Source organism: Eublepharis macularius, chromosome 4 (genome assembly GCF_028583425.1).
Source record: "Eublepharis macularius isolate TG4126 chromosome 4, MPM_Emac_v1.0, whole genome shotgun sequence".
NCBI classification, from domain to species: Eukaryota; Metazoa; Chordata; class Lepidosauria; order Squamata; family Eublepharidae; genus Eublepharis; species Eublepharis macularius.
In genome coordinates this window covers 57,626,546-57,651,118 of record NC_072793.1, presented here as the reverse complement: position 1 = coordinate 57,651,118, position 24,573 = coordinate 57,626,546, and the positions used below count along the sequence as shown (strand labels likewise).

The 24,573-nt window shown below is 41.4% G+C and overlaps 1 protein-coding gene across 1 annotated transcript in view; it reads right to left on the bottom strand.

Annotated features, from left to right (window-relative positions):
- The window catches only part of DOCK2 (dedicator of cytokinesis 2), a 470,704-nt gene that overhangs the window by 145,325 nt on the left and 300,806 nt on the right, over positions 1-24,573 (bottom strand). Inside the window, exon 30 of the mRNA XM_054976977.1 lies at positions 5,569-5,647. Coding sequence (XP_054832952.1) covers positions 5,569-5,647 — 79 coding nt within the window. The remainder of the gene's footprint in view (positions 1-5,568; positions 5,648-24,573) is intronic.

Here is a 24,573-nt window from a genome sequence, read left to right as displayed (position 1 = left end):
GCTGGACATCTTTTGGGCCAGGGATCATCAGGAAATTCTGACAAGATGTTTCATGATATTCTGATGGGTAAACTGGAGGACTGTGGACTGGACCCTATGATGGTTAGATGGATAGAGAAGTGGCTGGATAACCACACTCAAAGAGTAAATGGTGTCATATCTGATTGGAGGAAGGTGTCCAGTGGAGTACGATAGGGCTCAGTTCTGGGCCCAGTGCTTTTCGATATTTTTATAAATGATCTGTATGTGGGTGTGAAGAGATTCTTCATTATATTTGCAGATGACACCAAACTGAGAGGAGTGACAAACACCCTTTATGATAGAATTCAAGAAGATCTGTAAACACTGGAATAGTGGGCAGATTTGAATAAGATGCCATTTAACATGGACAAGTGCTAGGTTCTGCATCTGGATAACAAAAATGCAAAGTATGCATACTGGATGAGGGATATGCTTCTGGGTAGCAATGTGTGGGGATATGAGTGGATGGGAAGCTCAATATGAGCAGTCAGTGTGATGCAGCAGCAAAAAAGGCAAATGCAGTCTTGGGGTGTATCAACAAATGCATAACATCCAAATCACAGGATGTCACTGTTCCACTATATACCACACTGGTCAGGCCTTGCCTGGAGTATTGTATGCAGTTCTTAAGTCCTCGCTTCAAAAATGATGTGGACAAATTGGGACAGGTACAGAGGAGAGCAACCAGGATGATCAGAGGCCTGGAGACCAAGCCCTACGAGGAAAGACTAAAGGACTTCGGAATGTTCACTTTGGAAGAGAGGACGTTGAGGGGAGACATGATTGTTCTCTTTAAGTATTTAAAAGGCTGTCACTTAGGTGAGGGGAGGGAGCTGTTCCTGTTGGCAACAGAGGACAGGACTCGAAATAATGGGTTTATACTACAGGAGGGAAGTTACCGGCTGGACATTAGGAAAAACTTCTTCACATTAACTGAAATTCAGCAGCGGAATCGGCTGCCTACTGATGTGGTGGGTTCTCCCTCACTGGCAGTCTTCAAGGAGTGGCTGGATGAATACTTGCTGGGAATGCTTTAGGCTTTCCTGCATTGGGGAAGAGGTTGGACTAGAAGGTCTGTAAGGCCCCTTCCAACTCTATGATTCTTGTTTGCTCTCAAGTATAAACACTCCATCTACTATTTTTTAAAAAATAATTTACATAAAACTCAACCAGTACTGAAACTCATGTTTTGGGTATTTCAGTGTTATAATAACTGCACTGTTGGATGGACAATCAAAGCGACCAGAAGGAAACCAAAGCCCATTTCTAGTCTTTTGCTACAATAAAGGAACATGGCTACAGCTTCTGATAGCAGACAGAAGTATATGAAGCAGCAAAAAAGCATCCAAATGGCATACAGTGCTACCTTAATTACTCCCTTTGTATAAGCATTAATAACTAAACAGGCACAGAGAAAAAATTAGCTTCTAACTGCTCACAGAGGTCTTCCCTCATAATCAGCAGATGGATCACTTAAGAAAATTTGCCCCTACTGAGATACTCATAGTGTGTGACAAACAGGACAAATGCCCAACTCTAGGTCTCTCAGTTTGGCATGCCTCCACAAGGATTAGATAGTCTTTGAAATAGGAGAAAGTTTTGTTCATTGATAAATTTAAAAAACTTACAGCAGTTCACTGGATGTAGAGAAATACAAGATTTCTTAACTTTTCCTTTTTAAAAAAAAAGTCAGCTAGGGGCAATTTAGGGGCAATTTTTAAAGATCCATATAGATTCTTAATGTTAATTTATGTTTTTATTTGCATTATTTATAGTCTTCCTTTCTCACTGAGACTCAAGGCAGCTTACACAGCATAAGATAATAATCATAATAAGATGATGAGGATGAGGATGATGACATTTGATTTATATACTGTCCTTCAGGACGACTTAACACCCACTCAGAGCAGTTTCCAAAGTGTGTTGCTATTATCCTCACAACGATCACCCTGTAAGGTGGGTGGGGCTGAGAGAACTCTAAAAGAGCTGTAACTGACCAAGGTCACCCAGCTGGCTTCAAGTAGAGGAGTGGAGAATCAAACCTAATTCTCCAGATTAGAGTCCTGCCACTCTTAACCACTACACCAAACTGGCTCTCCAATGGTTGGGTAATTCAATAAACAATACAATACAGTATGGATTGTAGAAATTTGAAAACAAGCAGAAAGACCTGAAACAATGCTGAAACAAGACAGTAGCAATTCAGCATATTAACTAGCATAAACTACTCAGTAGGAGCATAATTACAGCAACAGTATAGTCTACTGTCTCTGTCCCTTTACCAAAGCATCTCTCTGGACCATTTCCTTACTGCATAACCCTATTACTTGTGTAGAAAAGCCCTCCTAGATAATTTAGGTTTGCATAGTTTGCAGAAACCCAGGAGAGTGGAGGCTTTCCTGACCTCTTCATGCAGGCCATTCCATAAAGCGAAGGCCACCACAGAGAATGCACGTGTACAGGCAGCTGTATGGGTGGTATCTGCAGAAGGCTCTGCTCAGATGAGCAAAGTTGCCATAGCAGAGCATAGAGAGAAAGGCAGTCCAATAGATATGAGGAACCAAAGCCATAAAGGACTTTGTATGCTATATAGCTAAAACCTTGAATTGAGCCCGCTAACAGATGCACAGCTAACGGAGTGACTGCAGAATGGGAGTAATATCCATGCGCCACCTAACTCCTGATAATAATCAAGCTGCAACATTCTGGACCAACTGGAGTCTCCAAGTTGACTTTGAGGGGAGACCTACATTGAGTGCATTACTGTAGACTAGTCTTGGGTGTTACCGTGGCATGAATCCAGGTGGCCAGACTAGTTGTGCCAAAGTAAGAGGCCATCTTCCAGGCTAGACTGAGTTTGAAGAAGGCGGATTTTTTGCAGCTACATTTACGTGCTTCTCTTAAAGCAATGTTGGGTATAGTATTTCCCCTAGGCTCTTAAGCAAGTCTGCAAGCATCAAAGTGGGGAGCACAATGTCCTTCAAAATCTCTGCCTTCCCAACTAGCATCACTTCCATTTTGTCTGGGATCAGTTTCAATTTATTCACTTTCCACTATTTGACCACAGCTGTCAAGAAGTGACTTTGGATCTGTACAGCATCAGCAGATTTGGGTAGAGAGATACAGAGCTGGGTGTCATCTGCATATTGATCACATCCAATTCCATAGCTACAAATGATTTTTCCTAAAGGCTTTTCATGGAGGTTGATAAGATCACTCCCTTTGGAAGCCCTCAAGATAATACCCTCTGGAAGCCCTCAAGATAAGATCATACCCTTTGGATAGCCCTCAAGCTATCTTCCACAGGGAAGACAGCTGGTCTCCAACAGCAACTCATTTCCGGATACCTACTTCTGCCTCTAAATGACTCAACAGGATGGCTTAACTTACTGTATCAAAAGCTATAGATAGATCCAGGAGGAGCAACAAAGAATCATGGCCTTTGTCTATATTCAGATGGAGGTCATCAACTAAAGTCACCTGAGGTTTACTATTACAGTATTTTAACTTAAAATATTCATTTCACACCCTTCCAAAAGGCTCAGGGTGGCTCACTTAGACATTGCACTTTATTATTACATATTACAAATGGAACACTTTTCAAAAAGTAACCCCTAAAAGGGGCTTGAGATATTCAAAGGTATAAAAGAGTCAGGCAGCACAAAGGTCTCATGTATCCAGTATAATGAAGTAATCAATGTATGAGATGAAGAACAGGGAGATATGAGCTCAAATCCCATCTCACTGAGTGACCTTGATTCAGTTGCTCACTGACAGGAGGCAAGGAGAATGATGCAAGCTGCCTTGGGTCCCCATTGTGGAGAAAAGTAGCATATAAATGAAGTAAATTTAAAAATATGGATGAAAATGGGGGACAAATAAAAGGTAGGGAAAGGTGAGCATGTGAGGATACCTGGAGGAGGAAGAGAATAAATTGTGTGAGGCAAGGGATACAGAGAAAAGTAAAGTACCCCCCACAAGTCCTTGCACATTTCCTACCATGCAATTGGGCCTGGCTTACCTGGCACCATTCAACTGCACCTTAGGGGAGAGGCTGCCAACAGGGTGGGGAAAGGGGGAAAGGTGAAAACAGGATGACAGATGAAGGTGGGTAGGAATGGGAGAAGGAATCAAGAAAATGGGAAGAGAGGCGATGGGGGCAGGGAAGGGAAAGAGGAAGTGGTGGAGGAAGAGGAACTGAGATGATCCCTGCAAGTTCATGCAGGTCCCCACTTGTAAATTCTCTAATCTTCCTTTTACTGCAAACAAGAGTATATACTGCTGGGCAAATAAAACAGGCCTTACACATATGTTCCCATTTGTGCTTAAATCCTCTTAGTTGTACACAACTTTAGGATATTATATGATTCTATTTTCCCACAAAACTCATTTTATTTGTTCTGAATAGACATGGTCACGAACCAAAAAGAATTATTGAACCAGCGGATCGTGGTTTGGTGCGGACCACGATCCAGAATTCCCGAACAGCAACGACCATCTCCCATCCCCGAACTGAACCCATATCGTGGACCGTGGAAAAAGCACCAGGGCATGCCGCTGTTCCCAGCCCATGGCTATTTATAAGCATGGGTCCCATTCAGCAACACAGGAGGTCTGTGTTTGGCCGTCAGAGCTGCCTATCAGGGTTTGCAGGGATGAGATTGGAGTACCCATGGCTACAGAACACCCCCTTCCCCCTCCCTCCCCTGGGTGTCTTCTCCCAACTTGTAACTGCTTTGCCGCTCCATGGTTGGAAGGAAGCCCTGCTGATCAAGGAAAGCTGGGCTTCCATTTGGGTTTCCAGGGCGACAGAAGGAGGGCAGACAGAGCTCAGGCATTCCCCTGGCTCCGTTGCCGGGTCATGATCGCGCGATCACCATTTTCGTGGGTTTTTGATGCTCGTAATGCAGTTCATGCCCATCTCTAGTTCTGAATACGTATATTCCAAGAAAACATCGTGATGTGACGTCCCCCCCCATGGGTCAGTAATGACTCGGTGCTTGCACAGGGGACTACCTTTACCTTTTTTACATATATTCCAAGGTTACGTTGCTGGCTACAATGGCTATCAAGATCTTAAAATCCTGATTAGTAGGGTCCTTGAACTGAAAGACAGTGGCTCTGGTATAACTTTACCAGCTCTAATCATCATGATGGCTATCTGCCTGCATGAATTCAGGAGATTTCCCTAACAATACAAATATCTTAAGTGTTTTTATTAATGATTCTGTGAAAATAGAAACCAACAGATATCTGAAGAAACTTTTTCAGACCTGACACTTTATTTTAATGTGCATGTCTTCTGTATCTGTGATTAGAACTTGCAATATGTATCTCTAACGAAGAATATTATAGAAATGTAAAGACCCAGGCAATTCTAAAAGGTTAAGTAATCTTTTTCCATTTTAACTGACTTATTGGCCTAAAGAACATTTCCCAAACAAACAGAATTTAGAAAAGCTACTTAAGATACTGATATGAGGGAAGGTAAGAGATTCTATTTTAGATTTTACAAAATCAAATAAATAAAATGAGATAGCTACCAACCTGTTCTTCAAAGTTCCTATTTTCCAGAAATTTCTGGTTCATAGTCTCAGAAAATTTGTTGATGGCTCTCAGAAATACCCTAAAGACAAAAAATATCCAAAATGAATCATAGATACCATCAGCTTTTATATTAGAAAACATAAAAGCAGAATTAAAGATAAAATAAGAGTTCAAATTGCTGGCAATGGTATATCATTAATAGTACACCACACACAAGCACAATATTTCATTCAATATCTATAGAATCATATAGTTGGAAGATGCCTTATGGACCATCTAGTCCAACCCCCTGCCTAATGCATCCTAAATGAGCCTAAAGCATCCCCAACAAGTATTCATCCCACAGCTCCTTGAAGACTGCCAATGAGGGGGAACCCACCAAATCCCTAGGCAGCCGATTCCTTCTGGTAGTCAATATGTTCTAATTAGTACCCAGCATAGAAAACAAGACGTTTGGGTCTGTTGCACATTCCAGTTTGCTCTTGTGAACACCATGGCAAAAAAAATCTTCCACTTTGAAGTTACTTCCCACGAGACAGCTACACACATTTTTAAAAGACTAGGCTTTTCTTAATTGATCAGCTATGCAGAAATATTAACTTCTTTAATTATTTAGATGGACTCTTAACTCATTAGAAACAGTCGCCTGCATAAGACATAGTCATATGAAATACATGCCTATATTAATTTGTTCTATTTATTTACCAATTCTTTCCTTCTAGTAGTACATGTGAAATTTAAATCAACATAACCATCTTTTTAAAAACACCCAGAGTTAATACACAGGTCTCTAACTATATACAAGATAGATACAGAAGCCTGAATTGGAATAACTACTGCTACTTCTCTGATTTCCTTAAAAGTCATGACATTTTATTAAGGCAACCAGGGAAGTGCACTTAACAAAATTTCTCTCCATTGTTTCCTATGGGGCAAAAAATCCAAGGCTTTCTCCAGGGCATGGAAAGCCATAGCAAAACACACAACAGAAAACAATGATCAAAAGCCTCCCAGTGCAAATACAACCAACAAAGCCCAACAGAACGTCAAACCAGAGAATCCCACCAGAACCAAACTGAAGCAAAGGACATAGTTACAAGCCCAATAGAACCAGTGTCACTCAAATATGCCAGGCAGGATTCAGGCCAATTCAAACCCAACAGAACCAACATCAAACCAGAGAATCCCAGCATCCAACCTAGCATTCCAGAAATATCAAGGCAGCAGCCACACCTTGCAATGGCATATTGCAACCTAGCAACAGTGACACAGACACGCATACAGTAATACTGCCTGTCTTCCTGCTCCTCCTGTTTTCTGAAACACTTTGGTGGCCTGCAAAGGAGGGGAAACAAACTGCTGGAACCTTTAAAATATTCCCAGATATTCCCAAGTACATCTGGATTATTCTGGAATGTGAGTACCACTTTATCCAAAAATACCTGAATAAACAGGATATATCCATCCAAATAATACTACATAGGTATTTTGGGGGGAGGGGGTATATATTTGGCTCAGGAATAGAGATGGGCACGACCTGAATTACAATTTGAAAAAAACCTCGATAATGGCGTTTGCGCCATCGGGACCAGGCAGATCTGTTCTGTCCACGGCAACCAATCCAGCGGTTGGGTGGGGCGCTTGCTCGGGTCTTGATCGGATCGATCGGTTTCTGTTCGGGATTGCAGACACTCTGGGCCAGCCATCTATTCCCGGGGAAACGGAGCCCTGGGGAAATGGAGCCAGGGGAATGCCTGAGCTGTCTCCCCTCCTTCTGTCACCCTGGAAACGCAAATTGAAGGACAGCTTTCCTTGATCAGCCAACCATGGAGCAGCCAGCAACGTGCCCGTCTCGTCACCATTTGGGAGAAGAGAGGGGAGGGCGGAGGAAGGGGGTGTTCTTCTGTAGCCATGGGCACTCAAATCTCATCCCTGCAAAGCCTGAGAGGCAGCTCTTACGGCCAAACACAGCCCTCCTGCGTTGCAGATCCAGGCTTATTGTGAGTGAAAAGGTGGCTTCTTGAGAAAAATATAAGCAAAGTGATTGGGAGAGGAATGGGTTAAGAGAGAGAGAAGCAGAAGCTGTTTTGCGCTCCTCCTGAGTTAATTCGGTGCCGTTGAAAGAGTTAAGAAGAGATCTCTTCTCACTGTTAACTCTTTCAAAAACCCTTTGCTTTGAGAGCAGCTATGAAGCTGTTTTGCGCTCCTCTCCTAGTTCATTCAGTGCTGAAAGAGTTAACTGAAAAGGGATATCCCTCTCCTCCTCCTGGCTTCTCAGCCCAGTGCCTGCTTTTTGCAAGAAGTTGGTATGTGATTTGATGTTTCATTTGTGTTTTTCCTATTTAAAAAACCATAGGATCCACGAGGATCTGTGTGGATCCTGGTTTTACTTTCTTCCTGTTTAAAATATGCTTTTGGAACACTGGCTGCTTGCTTTTAAAATCGGGTGGGGAGGAATGGATTCTATCCCTGCTTTTTTTTAAAAAGCTGGCTGAAACTTGTTGATGGGGTGTCTTTCTCTCTCTCTATTTGGAGAGGCAGGGATGGGTCAAAAACTTTTCCCCCTCTGCTCTAAGTGCGTGCGTGCGTGCATGCGTGCGTGCGTGCGTGTGTGTGTGAGAAAACTCCGGGTTAAAAACTTTCCCCCCTCTGCTCTAAGTGCATGCGTGTGTGTGTGTGTGTGTGAGAGAGAGAAAGCGTTCCATCCCTGAGGGGAGGCGGCTCGTTGCCGGGTTAAAAAGTTTTTTCCCCCCTCTGCTCTAAGTGCGTGCATGTGTGTGTGAGAAAACATCCCCTCCCTGAGGGGACGCAGCTCGACGCTGCGTTAAAAACTTTCCCCCCCATCTGCTCTAAGTGTGTGGGGGGGCGCCCCTCCGATCCCAGATCCCAGATTGGAAATGGGACTTGATCGGAGTGAATCGGAGATCTGGGGTCGTCACCAGCGTGGATCCACGAACAGCTTGATCGGTATTTTTTGGGGATCGTGCCCATGTCTACTCAGGAATACCAAATCACACATTCTAAAAGGCAAGCTATTTCCATATCCATCTTACTAAAGGGATTCAGATGGTTGTTGATCCCCTGGAAATGCTCACAATACTTTCTGAATATACCCACTCAACTGGTTTCTGGATCTTGGAAAAACTGTGGGAGCAGCTATCAATGAACTACCTGAAGAAGTAGTTGGAAAATGAAGGAGTGCTGCATGCCCAAATGTGCTCTTTAGATCCTAGGCATAATCTTTAAAGCAAATGAAGAAAGCATTTACAGCATTAGTCACTGTGTTATTTTCCCTCTGGTGATGCCTGTAAAATGTACACACAATCACTGTGTGATAAGCTGCTAGCATACTATTAGTACAATGTGACATATTTGCTTCATAGTACAAACAGGTTTTAATACGCTAAAAATTATCATGTGAACACATGATATTGCGTTATGTGAATGTCTTGCTCTAGGAGATCTGCTCTGGTCTCAAACCATTTGTCATTCATGCAACTGAATGAGCATGGATTAGTAATGGTGTCCCAATTGCTATTTACCGATAGGACAGTGGATGGGAATAGCTGCGCCTATAACTGAAGAAGATCTAGCAAGACATTCGTTGTGAGAATGGAGAAACTATCTACTAGATATTGCACAAGGAGATTGTGCCTGTGTTCCATATGAGGTTTAAGCTGACCCAGTATAAGCAAAAGTATGATACTAATAGGGGGAGAATATTCTCTTCCCAAAAGAAGACAATTCCTGACTGTATATGCCTCCACCATTACCTCTTTCTCAAACAATGTTGATTAAGGCCTTCTCAGCAAGGCTTTAAATATAGCTGTGACAGGCAGGACTGGCTCCAGCTCAGCCTCTCCTGGGAGACAGCCAATGGGAATGGGTGGAATGCTGGGCCAATAAGAGTTAAAGTCCATTGGAAGTGAAAAGGAGGCTCTTGGGAGCTGCTGCAGAGGAGGGTTTTGACTCTGCTGAGGGAAGGTAGCAGAGAAAGAAAGAGAGCTGATTACAAAACTGTTCTGATACTTTGAAGCATTCTCTGTTGGTTTTTAGTTTAAAATCTGTTCATTCCTAAGATCCTTCTTGTAAATAAAGTTTATTTTTGTCTTATTTAACCCTGGCTGGCCTGAAGTTGTTAGCTGAGGAGAAATATCACTCTGTCACACACAAATGCTCTGGTCATGAGCGGGCCTAGTGAATTAAATGGTGGCAGTGTATATTAAGGGAAACTAACTTCTGAGTTCTCTTTTCCCCAAAAGCCCTGGGCTGTAGCTGGGTGAGGGGAGGTACATATAGGGTACCAGCTGCCTGTCTGGTGGAGCCTCTTGAAGAGGAGAGAGGGGACCCTATAAGGATTTGGAACAGGGCTCTCTGCCTGCTGTAGTAAAGGCTAGACAGGGGGCATGTGGCCTTTACTTGCCTGGGAAGTAGAGATGGGCACGAACAGGGGGAAAAAACAAACATGATGTTCGTTGCCATCCACAAACAGGGATTCATGAACATCGATGGACATGACATGTTCACGAACATGTTCGTAGTTGGAGGTTCATGGGAGCCAGAACGGCCCCCTTGGGACTTAGATGAACTTGAGCCAAGGAAAGAAGAGTCCACAGGTCTCCCCCTTTCATGTCATTTTCTCTTCACAGTAACAAAAACTGGACTGTCTGCTGGAAGCTAATTGAGGAGTTACAAACTGACCTTCCGAACATCCAATACCCACCAAATTTCCAGGGGAAATAATCCTCACTGTCCTCCGAAGACCCCCAAGTTTCAAAGAGATTGCACCCCGGGAAAGGCATGATCCATGGGTCTCCCCCTTTCATGTCATCTTCTTTTCACAGTGGCAAAAACTGGACTGTCTGCTGGAAACTACTTTGAGGGGTTACAAGCCAGAAGGAAAGCAGAAGTTCAGACAGTCCATGCCTATGTTGCCAGGGGAACTGATTGAAAGGCGCCAGACTGTCTGGCTTTACGAACGCCTGACGAACACCACAAACAGGGCTTGGAACAAACACGTTCGCCGAGAATGGGGCCTTGTGAACAGCTTGCTCGCGAACAGCGTATTGGGCTGTTCGTGCCTTTTTTTTGTTCATATTGCTGTTCGTGCCCATCTCTACTGGGAAGCCCCAGCTTCCCTGGCCTTTGCTTGCCTGGGAAGCCCCAAAGCTGTGAAGGAAGGTTTCAGATGGGTGGCAAGGAGCATGAAAAACTTGTGCGTGTCAATGGCAGTCTATCCACACCCCGCCATAAAATGCTGAACTTTCTCAACTAGCACTTGGCTTTTGGAATGCTCTCCCCCTTGAAGTCTGCATGGTAACCTACATGAGCTGATTCATGCATTACAGAGTAAATAAGTTGGGTCTGGGTTGCCCACCATATGTCCTATGTAACAGTCACACATCAGTTGTAGATTCCCTCTCTGTTCCATTTCCTGACCTGAAATGGAGTCTATGGCCTGTTCAGGAAACCCATGTGTACTAATGGGTTTTCCCAGTAGGCAAAACTGCACAGCCCCTGGACTGCTACAGGTGAGGGGTGGGGAGAGGCTGAAGCCCTTTCTTCATGCATGTCACAGTTGCAATTTGGATTGTGACTGTGAATTTCAGGCTTTTCTTTATGGTAGGGCTTTGGGGAGACAACATTACTGGTTCATAGTACACTTTAGGCTGTTTTATAATATAGTATACCTTAAGCTTTATCATGCTGAATTACCAATGAGTTTTAAAACACTTTTAGGACTCTGTGGAATTAGTATTCTGCTGAGAACTAATTTGTAATTCTCTGTGGAGGAAAGGTGGTTTTAATTCTTCTTCTCAGTTCTCAAGAATAGTATAGTTAGGTATAACAGATATTTTGCTTTAGTTTTATGCCAAGAAACATTTAAAGCAGTTTGTACCCAGTGGCTAAAATTATATTAGAATGACATAATGCTATATTTGAGAGAACTATTGATAGAACTAAGTGTCCATGTGTATTTCCAAGTTATATCGTTCTGCAGTTTTAAAAGATATTCAGCCAGCTAACAAAGAAAGTTCCCCTTACATGTATGCAGCTACCACACCTAGCACATGTTTGACATTGCTGGAGGGGGGGGGGAGTATTTTGAAACAGCAAATATACAGCCAGAAATAACTTCCATGTTCACAGCAGCACTTTTCTAAATTGTCACAACTGTATAATCACCTTGAGCATCCAGATACTATCCATTTTCCAGTAATGTTTCCCCATATGATCAGGAAAGGGAAGTATGAAGAATATTCATATGCACAGGGGTCATTTCGTAGAAAAAGAGCTGGAAGAACTCATTAGCATAACTCATTTGCATATGCCATGCCCCGTGCCATCACTGGAAGTGTGTCATTAGTATGACTGATTTGCATATGCTGCACCCCCTGACATCACCTATTCTATTTTGGACCCAATTCTGGCCATTCAGGACCGAAATTGGGCCCAAAATGGTCAGGATCTGGCCACTGATGAGCAGGAGAGTGATCCACCACCCATCAGAGGCCCGATCCAGGCCGTTTTGGCCCCAATCCAGGCCAAAATGGGCCCAAAATGGCTGAGAGTCAGGTGGGCAGGGCCACCTCACATGTGACCTCTTTGGGGAACTGCCAGAACTGCGTTCCTGTGCATTCCCCCTCGAAATGAGCCCTGCATATGCACACACGCACTATGTTAATTTCTAAAGAAAATAGTGAAGGCTTAGAACCCTGGAAACTATACCTGTTCATCTGTAAACCCTGTCTTCTTTTCTGCCTTCCCCTAAGCAGTCCCTCGCATTCACGTATAAGTAATTGCTGAGGGATGGGAGATTCTCCATAATGGTAATCCATGTAGCATGGAAAACTACAGCAAGAGGGGAAAAATAGATAAAACCACTTAACTCTATGAACTATTCTGCCATTTACAGAACTACCTCTTCACACAGAAGAATGGGGAAGTAGGATTTTGTGTAGTTTCCCCTTCCAACATCTCCCTGTGCTACAAGGTCTCTGAACCCTCAGCAACAGCAGCACTATTGGGGGAGGAAAGTAAGGTAGAAAAGATCAGTGCTATACATTTCCTTCATTTGCAAAAGCTTGGATCCACAGAGGAAATATTTGACAATTCACGGTGCTTATATTTCTTCTAGCTAAAATCCAGCTTCATTGTGACACTCAAAGCCTGAAACAGTAGCTACAAACTGAAAACCAAGTAGAAATGGAAGATATAAAATCTGTTGTTTATTGATCACGGAAGTAGCCTGAATGAGTGTAAGATTTTTAGTGGACACTGTTCCTCTTCTATATCCAAATCCAAAAGCGATGAGATTTTTGATAAACAAAGAAATAATTATAAGAATGGGTAAAACACAAGACTTAGAAGAGCAACAGATGTAGTTTAACAATAGTGTGACAACAACCCACCAACTCACAAAACAGGAGTATGCTGCAAGATGGAATTCGACATGATATGACAAATGGGAAATTTGTCAGAGGCACAGATGTCTAATGTATGAACTTTGGCAAGACTTGTCATGTAGACATCAGAGTGATGAAGTGATTTAATTTGAATGGACTGTTTTCCTGGTAGGGTAATATGCTTCTCTCCAAAACTCCTAATGTCATATTCTCTGTTGCAAAATGTATGCTATTCTTTAATAGGCTCTCGTGACGACATTTTTGTTGAAAGAGTTGCAGTTGTTTTATACTGCTCTATACCAATTGCACATTGAAACCATTTTACCTAGCCTGTTCAATAATTTGCTTCCTCTTACCTCAGCTTCAAATGTTTCAAAACTGATGTTGGTCTAATTTTATAGTTTCCCTGCTATGAGCCATTGATTGCGTTTGAGTTTAGTGCATTGCTCAGGTGTTTAGCATTTTTAAATTCACCCACAGGAAAACTTAGCTATACAGATGTAAATTTAGGCTATAATCCAAAGAAACACACAGGCACCTGAATTTTTCTGCATTTCCCTCTTCAGATACCACTATGAAACTCTCCAAACTCCTCTTTAATCTACTCAAAGTTGTTTTTTTTTAATGCAGCTTGGGAATTTGTGCAAAAGTGTTATAAAGGAAAAACTCAAAAATGAAAGAAAATAATATTAACCTTATTTCTTGCATGTAAGCTTTCTGTCGGGTGGAAAATATTGCCATGGGAACACTTCTGGTTTTCTGTCTGCATTCCATGAGAAGATGAAACAAAATGTTCTTCTGAATACTTGAACTGACATTCAGAATATGCTGAAGGTTTTCAAGGAAATCCACAACTATGTCACCACAACTCACCACTTAGCAAAGCTTTGAAAGAAACTTCAGCAGTAGCAACAGAAATTATCCAGTGGGCCAATTGCAGAAGAAAGTGCTGGGATAAGAAAGCAGAGGGAAGAGGGACAACTCTCATTGCTATAATCCCTACACATAGGCTGATTCATAATTTAACATAATGGCTCAGCTGTCACACCACAGCAGTCATGTAAGTGATATCCATGTTTGTCACTCAGATCATGTCAATGGTTTCTATGACACGTCCTCACCTCTGACAGTGTGGGAAATCAAAATGTAACCCACTTAGGGCCTAGCTACGTAGGGTTGCCAATCTCCACATGGTGACTGGAGATCTTCCAGAGTTACAACTTATCTTCAGGTCACAGAAAACAGTTTCCCTTGAGAAAAATGGCTGCTTTGGAGGGTGGGATCTATGGCATTATACCCCAGTGAGGTCCCTCCCCTCCCCAAACTCCACCTTCTCTAGGCTTCATCCCCCAAAATCTCCAGGAATTTCCCAGCCTGGAGCAAGCAAACCTAATTATATGTTACATAGTCCCAGATAGATGCAATGTGACATTCCCTAGTGGGGCAAGTAGTGGCTCCCCAGGGCTATTTCAGGTTGGAAAAATTGCACAGCAGGGAAAGTTTAAGCCCCCTCTCTCTATGCATTTCAGTCTCAATCCAAATTGGGGCCCCAAATCCTTGGTAACTCCCAGCACATTGTCTGATAAACTGGACTTGGATGCACATGAGGGCTATGTAACTTATTGTTACTAGGCCTTAGATACATGTATTATAGGTACAACATTGTGCTTTGATCAAAATCTTTTTTTATTTTCAAGCGGGTAGCCATGTTTGCTGTAGTAGGAAAGCAAGATTCAGGTCCAGTAGCACCTTAAAGACCAAGCAGATTTCCAGGGAGTCATAACTCTCTCTGATGAAGCTCATACTCTGGAAATCTACTTGGTTTTTAAGATGTTACCTGACCCAAACCTTTTCTTTTTTCAGTTAGCAACCATGTTTCTTTATTTAATAAATGCATACACAGCAGCTTTGCTTATCTGAACAGGACCTTCTACTGGTACCACCCTACACATGGGAAAAATCCACAGCTCCCCCACCCACACACACACACATTCTTTATGGGAAAACCACTTTATGGGAAAGCTTGCTTGAAATGGTCATGAAAGCTCTAACTCTCCTGACTTTCCACAAACTGTGCAAAATTGAATTATTCAGACGGCCTTTTTAAAATAGGTAGTAGGCCTGTGCTGTAAGGAAATGGCTCAGAGAGATGCTTTGGAAAAGGCATAGGGCCTATAAACTCTACTCCTGTGCATTTTCTGTTGCTGTAAGTATGGTCCTTGTGGGTAGTTCCATATTGTTTAATATGTAACATCAAACTGCTTGCACTTTGTTTCAGCAATGTTTTCACTTCTGTATCTGGATTTATGCTCTTGTTTTTTAGATTTCTGCTATCCATATCCTCTTATATTTTTATTGAATGTCCCAGCTCTGAGGACATTGTCGTATACTGAGCAATCTGCCTTGAGTCTCAGAGAGAAAGGTGAAGTATAAATAGTGTAAACAATTAAATAAATACTATGAGTATCTATTATAAAAAATAAAGGTAGATTACAAAAAGAAAGCTTAAAACCTGTTTAAAAATATGCACACACACATGGCAACCTAATAAAAGGGCACTATTATATTGATTGATACTGGCTAACACAAATAAATAAATAAAAATAAAACTCTCTTAGACTCAGAGAACTAGTTTCATGATCTTTTGGATCCTGGCCCAATTTCCAGTATGTAACAATAAAAGAATTCACAGTACCCCAGAGATTTCAATACTACTTTTTGAAGAGAGAACGTAAGTGATTATATATACTTAAAGAGCAGATGACAAATGCTTTCTGTGAATTGTACCATTTGTCCTCAATTTTTCCCTGAAATATGAAAGTGTATTACATATTTGTTTTCCTTCAGGCAAAGCATCCACTGTGATAAGAGCTGAAAGGATTACAAGCCAATACAAATACATCTCACTTTCATCTTCCCTGAGCTTGTTCAGATACGGGAAATGCCAGGAGGATGCCGCCTTTACTCTTGACTCTGCTATTGAAAAATATTGAAAGAGATAAAGAAAGTGCTGAGCTTGCAACGTTAACTTTAATTTTTCACCTTGAGGCACGGAGACAGAGAGACTGGCCGCAAGAGAGTGCATTGTGCACAGGGAGCCAATAAGGTTACTACCTCAAAGCAACTATTGGGATAGCATGAAAGAGGTTTACAGTGAATCAGCAGATTTTCCCTCAAATTCAGGAGTTTAACTATTGTCCTCCTTACAGTGCATTTTTTAAAATGAAGTCTTTGAACAGGAATAAAACTAGCATACAATTTAATTTTTAAAAAATATCTCTGTGGACACTTTGTGGGTCTAATAAATTGCTCTTTAGAGTTTTAAGGATCATGTCTGCAGATCAAAATCATATTACATCACTTTAGCTACAAATTACGTAAGGCCTGGTTTGTAACACCTGATTTACTCTTTACGTTTTGGCATCTGGAGACAATGGGTTGGACCCAAACATTAACAGAGCTTTGTTCACAGAACAGATATCTGCTGCTTCTCACTTTATATTGCAGCTGATTCTCCAAATAAACAGACCTTCAAAAACAGTGTGTTATGCAGTTCAGGGGCTGAAGTTAGAAGAATGAATTCATAGAAATCATCACCCCTCCTTCCAATTAAAGTGCCTTTCCCCTCACACAGTGCAAGTTTGAACCCAACATTATATGCAGAGAACGTAATATGTTTACTGTTGTGGATTCACTTCAGAAGAACTATTTTCTGATGGCAACCAAAGATGAAAATGATCTTGTAAATAAATGGGATCTTTGTATGCAACACTAACAGACTCAAAAGCCAAGAAAGACTCAAAAGCAGGTATGTAGGAGGTTGGAGAATTAGAGAAAGCTTCCAAGAATATTTCAATGGGCTTAGACTGGAGTAATTCTGCTTAGAATAGCATGGAATGTATTATTTAAAGTATTTCTACTTTCCACCCAATTTAGGGTCCCAACGGTGATGAACATTAAAACATTAAACGTTTAAACTTTAAAACAAAACATTAAAACATATTAGGTGTTCAGAAGAATTTTAAATACAAAAATATAAAATACTTAAAACAATCTAATCTCCCTGGAGAAGGAGTTCCAAACTTTTGGCACATTGACCAGGAAGACTTTTCTCTGATTGTCACTTGTCTAGCCTTGAGAGCACCCAAAGCAGGGCCTCCAAAGTTGATTGGAGTGCTCAGATAGGTTATGCTTTGCTTCAGATTTCTTCTGGATTTTTTACCTGGATTTAATTTTTGCATCCTAATCCTATTACATTGGCTTATAGGATGTCCCATCCTATTGACTGCATTGATTTACACTGTAATCTGTCTTGAATCTAAGTAAGAAAGGCAAACTATAAATAATGTAAAAAAAATAATAAAAATAGTATTTAAAAGTTGAGATTTTTTTTGTTCCAGTGTACATCACCTTACACTTACCTACACTGAACTTCATTTGACACATTGGTCAAATCCACATTACTCATTCTAAGTCGCATGTTCCCCGCATTCCCCACGTAATCCCGAGTGCCGGTCACATTACCTCATTAAACAGACGCATTTCATTCGCATTTCTCCCAAATATGTGGTCACAGGTTTTCAACGGGAATTTCACGGTAGCCAAGAACGGGCCAATGCACAATTTACGTGGTTTTTTAAAAAACCACCCCCCTTCCTGTCTCTCCGGCCGTTCCGAGAGTTCCTATTGGCTGATTCAACTTGCAAATGCTCCGTAGTCTGCAAAAGACTGTTTTTGACTTCATAGCATTGGATTTATTGATTATGCTGTTTCTGAATCAAATCTGGTAGTTTGAAAAATCATTTTGAGGTGAATCCATCCTCAGAACGGACCCGCGAAACTTCCTTTTTAACCGTTTTTTATTTTTTTTATTTTATATTACTGCAATATCGAAATTATGAAATATTGAAATAATGACACTCCAAGGAAGTGAAACTTCAGTAAAATTCAGGCACTGAACTGTCCTGCATAGGAAATGCCCACGAAAGCTTCCCACATGCTTCCAAATTTCCAAAAAAGAAACGGGAGAGAGCCATCAGTGCTGTCAGTGGGGGAAAGAGAAGCATCATTATCTTCAATGATGTTTCTTTATAAGGCAAGATCGAAATAACGGAAAAGTGTGCTCAAAAAAATAAAAAAAATGGGCAGGAAAAAAAGGTCCCGCCCCCAAAAGCGGTTTTCGAGCGGCCGCGTGACCGGAGGGACACGCGAGAAAGACGGATTGGAAGCAGGAATGTGAACGAAGAGGAAAAAATCGCGGATTGGAGGCAAACGGAAGATATCCAATAAACATGCGGGTAATGGGTGAATGTGGATTTGACCATTGTTGCCCACTCACTCAACTTCTGGAGGTCCTCCTGGAGTTTTTCACAGGCAGGCTTGGTTTTCACCATACTGAACAATTTAGTGTCATCTGTAAACTTGATCACTACACTGCTCACCCTCAAATCCAGAACATTTATGAACAAATTAAATAGCACTGTAAGTGGTCATGCCCAATCTCACAATAATAGGGCAACTGATGATGATGGAATATCATAAGCCCCTCTCCTCGTGTGTTTAAAACACAGACAAGCTGCCTGGCCAGGCAGGAAATGGAAAAGTACTGGAATGTGAGTGCTGAAGTAAGACTAGCTTTCAGACCCACACCCCAGAGATGTGCAAGATCATAGAACAATGGAGGTCTCCAGAGGTACTTGAACTGATCCATTCACACACCCTTCTGATCCTCTCCTTATCCACTCTCCCATTCAGGGCTCTAATAGCCTCATCTATCCAGCTATCATGAGTGATCAATCCTCTTTTTACACCTTTAGTTATTCTCAAGAAGGCACAATCAGTATTTCCCAACTTTATTGTTTCACCTTGAAGACAACTTCCTAATTCGTCTCACCCCAGAGACAGCCATTTTGCCACTGTTTCAGGGTTCATTCCACAGTATAATTGGACTGCCCTTTGCCATAGTTCAATCTGTGTACTTTGAACTGACCCATGCATCCTCGGTCTACATGTCTGAACTCCCTTTCCCTCTTCTTGCTGCAACGTGCTGGTCACTGAAGCTGCTCTTCCTCGGACACCCTCTATTTTATGGAACTGATCATTATAACCCAACCCTGCAACTCTCTCCAGTTTTCCTTCCTGTTTTTCTAGTTAGCTCAGTGTGTGCGTGTAACTGATCTTTATTATTTTAAATAAAAACTTATTTTTGATTGAACACCTGCTTCTTTATTGAAAGCTTTCTCTAGAGGAACAATCCCCGTATACATAGCTGTAAAAGATCCTTAAGTTACCCCTCCTCTCACTGCTTTCTTCTTGTTGCTAATTCCCCAAATTTACAAGGAGACCTCATAGGGTAACAGCACCACCTAAAATATCTATTCTAGCAGGACCCCACTGCTTACTTCCATTGAAACAACTGTTCATTTATTCCCACTTTCTGATTGCTAAGTGTACCCAGGAGTCTTTGGTGAGGAACATTGTCAAAAACCTTTTGGAAGTTCAAATATATAAAGTCTACTGGAGCACTGTTATCTATATGCTAGTTCAGTTTTGCAAAAAGCTTGATAAGGAGGACTTCCCTTTGCGGAAGCCATGTTGATTTCCTCTCAGTTGGCTTTGTTCCAATATGTGCCTAATAATTCTAACTTTCATTATAGTTTCTACTAGTTTGCCTGGGACAGATGTTAGGATAACTGGTTTGTAATTTCCTGACTCCCCCCATTTTAAAAAATGGCACAATATGGTCAGAGTGCTGTACTAGATTCTGGGAGCCCCAGGTTTGAATCTCCAATCTGCCATGGAAGCTTGTTGAGTGACCTTGGGTCAGTCATACACTTTCAGCCTAATGTATCTCACAGGGTTGTTATAAGGATAAAATGTAGAGGAAGAGAATGATGTAAGCTACTTTGAGTACCCATTGGGGAGAAAACAAATTTCTTTTCCTCTGTGCTCAGAATGCTCCAAGTCATGCTTCACACCTCACATCTCCATCTACACTGAAGCATAAACTTAATCAGAATACATACACGTGAATGAAAACAGGTCTCTTCTTCCTCTCCACACCCTTAGGAAGAGAAGCTAAAAAGATATGACTATGCAAAAATAGGTTTAAAACAAATTTGTTTGTTTTCCAGCAGAGGCTGTATTAGAGCTGACAGTATCTTTCCAACAGGAGTTTATCTTCTTGATATATAGGACTACACTGAATTCTTGCAGAGTTCATATTTTTCCAGTATACTACAATTTGGGGGAAGAAAGATTTCTCCAAAAGAATAATGATGTCCTAGGGAAAAAAACCTATCCATTGTGAAATTACAATCTTTCCCCCTTTTTGGCAAAGTATTGTACCAAAACAGAGGAAATATCATGTTGCCTTCACTGCTGCTGCTTTAAAAACGGTAATGGAAGGGCCACATACAGCACTGTTCTTCTGCTCTCTTGGCACATTACTTGACAAGGGAGGACAAGGATCTTGATACAGATCATTTCTTTTAAAGTGCAGTTGCCCCATTGAAGATTAACATTTTTCACCCATTGTGGCCCCTGAAACCAGCAACTTGTGTGTGTGTGTACAGACACATACTTTTTTCATATGGGCAAAATATTTCAGAAAAAGAAAGCTCCTGTTCTGCTTCAATCCTATTGATATATTGAGCACATTGAGGTCACAAATTGTTGGCACTCATGCAGCAAATACTTGAAAAATGTTGCATTTAAGATATTTCATTTCAGAAGCTTTTGTTACAAGTTAGTAAATTTAAGCATCTTGTACAACATTTTTTTACCACATATGGTCAAATAACTCTAAGGGAGGGCTTTAAAAATATCTAAGAGCTTTCCTTGTTTTTTATATTGCATGGAACATTTATGATGACTATCAGCAAAGAAAACTATCTTGATCAGTCACTTTAATGTTTACTTAAACATCTTACTCTACAGGCAAATTTACCTTGCTCATCATAGAAATGCACTTCTACTATCAATTTTCATTTTACTTTTATGCCTACCTCTCTGGAATAACAGCAATTTCATGTATTTTATGAGTGATATAGGTTCTGCATTCTCAATGTTTTCTTTAAATAATTCTTTCACACTAGGAATACTTCCTTGACCTAGATAGTCCAGCTGAGCCTGATTTTGTCAGATCTCAGAAACTAAGCAGGGTTGGCCTTGGTTAGTAATTGGATGGGAGACCTCCAATGAAGACCAGGGTTGCAGAGGCAGGTAATGGCAAATCACCTCTGTTAGAGCCAAGCTACAAGTGACACCTTACACAGGTTGGACACTTGTCAGCTTACCTCAAGTTTTGATGGGAAATGTAGACGTCCTAGTTTTACAGCTTGGCTCTCCATTACAGCTGCAAGACCAGGATGCCTACATTTCCCATCAAAACTTGAGGGAAGCTGACAAGTGTCCAACCTGTGTCAGGCGTCACTTCTAGCTTGGCTCTTAGTCTCTTGCAGTGAGAACCCCATAAAGGGTCACCATAAGTCAGCTATGACTTGAGGGCACTCTCTACCTACCAGGAATACTGAAAACATATTCAGCCTGGTTCTAGTCCCAACTAATGAGGGTAAAACCCTAATAAATATAGTACATTTAGCAAGAAAAATGGGGTAAACACTGACACAACAGACAATTTTATACAGAAATTTTTAAAAAATCATTAACTACAAAAGTACTTTATGGGTGAACAGTATTAAATTTATTCAGATGCGCTAAAAATCTTTGCTTGGAGGGGAAACTGTATACAAAATACACCACCCAGAAGTGCCCGCCCCTTCTAAATAATTAGTTCCTCTGATCATGCCAGGTACTGTTCAGTGTTGCCACTGCCTGCAAACTAGCATAATGATGACAGAGGAAATGCTCTCTACACTTTATAGCCCCAAGCCCAACTCAGTTTCTGCTTAGTAGTCAACACACACACATATACACAAACATACTTTTTTTCTCTTCCAGTTACCATCCAACTAGCATGACCACTACCCAAACCTAATATCCAAAGAAACCTGTAACCCAAAGTGGCAACTGTTATTAGCTCAGCAGGTCTGAATGTTTCAAAGAATTTAACAGCACGAAAACAGAGAGTGCAAAAGGAAAGTCAAAATAAATAGGACTTTGGAATCTATGCCAAAAATTTTACTGCAGAACCTTTTAAAAGGAATTTTGCCTCTGAGAAGAAGGCTTACCCAGTTGTCCATCATAGCAACCTCCCACTTTCATTGGTTCTCCTCAGCTCCTCCCAGCTCTTGCAGCAGGAAAAGGAGAGGGGGCTGACATCACTGATGCAGCAACATCACTTCTGGTCGCCAAATCTGTGATGTTCTAGGGATTTTCCCTATCTCTACAATCTTTACTATAGAGATTGGGAGAACTTAAAAGAGCTTTGGGCAGGGAGGGGGGGATTGATGGTAATTTCACTTCCAGGTGATTACCTCAAAGTGAAATCTCTACATCAAATATGCTCCCATATACACATTCCACCCCACTCCATGCAAATGCTACAGGGCTGGCAACCCTAGGTAGAAATCAACATGTTGTGGTACTTATTCATCACAGAGGCTCAACAATAAATCCCAAATTGAACTTAATTATATGTAACTGACTACACAATATGAATCAAATTTACTGGCTATATTTTGTAATAGATAATAGATCACATATGTTATGAAACAATTAAAGATCTAAATTACTTCCACAAGGAAGCATGTACCCATATACTCCCACTATTGCTCCTAAATGGGGGCTGGGGGAGGCTTTTTCCAGCACTCCCTTTCAAAGGAATCAGGGGGAGAGGCATTATGAAAGTTACGGCTGATGGGTGTCCCGTGTACTCTGGCCAATTAAAGAGACTTGGCAGTGCCTGTTTTAAGGCCTGCCAAAGCTTCTCTGTCAGGCTTTCACTTGCATTCCCTCCCCTCACACCCTTATTTTTGCAGTATGGAATTATCAAGTGGCTTCAGGTCTGAGCAAGAATATTCATAGGGGCACATAAAATTGACTCTGTTGTGCTCCCTTTTTTCCCTGCTTCATACCAGGAAGTGGGTGTTGGGTAGATTAAATAGGCCTGGTTTCAACTGATAAGGCCTGGACTAAGTAGCAGGAATCTGTGGGATCAAGTATGATAGGTAGTAAAATTATTGAGCACCTTGAGATATTCAGTGATGGAGTTCATCCAAACCAGCCAGCGGGTGTGGGACAGAAGGCCTGTTGACGCTGGGCAGCATTTTTCTAAATCTTAGCTGCTGTATGACATGGGGAGAAGGGACTGATACTCAGCACAATGTGCAGGTAAGGAGCAACAAAGCGCAACAAAAATATTTGTGCTGAGTTTTGCCCCAGGATAGCATTGCCCTTAATCGAGCAGCCTTCAAGGGCTGCTTTAGTTGATTAGTACAATTTAATTAGGTTACCAAGTTGAGTTCATGTTGCAGATCAATTTTATAAACCTAGTTCAATTTATTTACTTGTTTCTCACATCTTATTCTAGGGTGTGTATGTAATACTCAGAATAACTGCAGCTAGAATTCTATTTGCGCCTTACTGGAAACGACAAGCGATACCCAAACAGTAGGAACTAATAGAGAAGATAATGGAAACTGCATAAATGGACAAATTAACCTGTATTGAATGGACAAGTGGAAGAAGACTTCTTTACACCTTGGAATCCCTTTTATGAATGGATAAATAATAAAAGTACAGAATAGAATCCAACATGATGGCAACAATGTATGAAATATCAGAACTTACAGTTATAAATTTTATTGAGATTAATTAGAAGTCTTGGAGAATTATAATGTTGAGCTAAGCAAGCCTACTGAAACTGTACTGAAAACTTTATTGTTCCTTTTATCTGTTCTTTTTTCTTTCTTATCTGGAAAAAATAATAAAATATAATTAAAAAAAGAATTTAGGATTCACAGACATTTTTATTTTGGGGGATTTAAAATAATCTTAAAATAATAAGAAAGGTCCACATTTTACTGAGCAGCATGAGCAGCTGAAAAGGAAATGACTCTCGAAAGCTTATACTTTGAAAATCTTGTTGGTCTATCTTGTTGGTTTAAAGACCTTATCCAGGCTGTACAATCTTTTATTTGGCAGAACAAAAAACCACGAATTAAACTGAAAGCCCTACAAGATATTAAGGAAAAAGCAGGCAACTCGGTTTCGTTTTCCCGGCCATGTCGGACGCTCCTCTCCGCAGGTCCAGGAGGAAACATCCGAGCAGCCTGACCGGGCAGTTGACCCACGAGGGTTAACCCCCAGGACTCCCAGTGAGGGAGTCAGAGTCCGGAGCGCGGCGAGAAGAACCCCCTGAAAGCAACGCAGGGGGTAAATTGCCCGTTTGCTCCAACGGAGGCCGGCAGACTTGCGCAGCACATCACGTTCAGCCGGGCCATGGAGAACGGCAATAAGCAGATTTAAGGTGAAAACCTGTAAGTAAGCGAATCCCTTCTGATTTCTAAGCGTATGCGAAGGATTGGTGGGAGTTGAAGCTAAGAAGGTGCGGATTTCTTCCCCTTCACGGAGTTTCGGAACTTAGCTGGCACCCCCCCCCTAAGATGGCAACGAAAAAGCAGAGCCCTGCAATGAG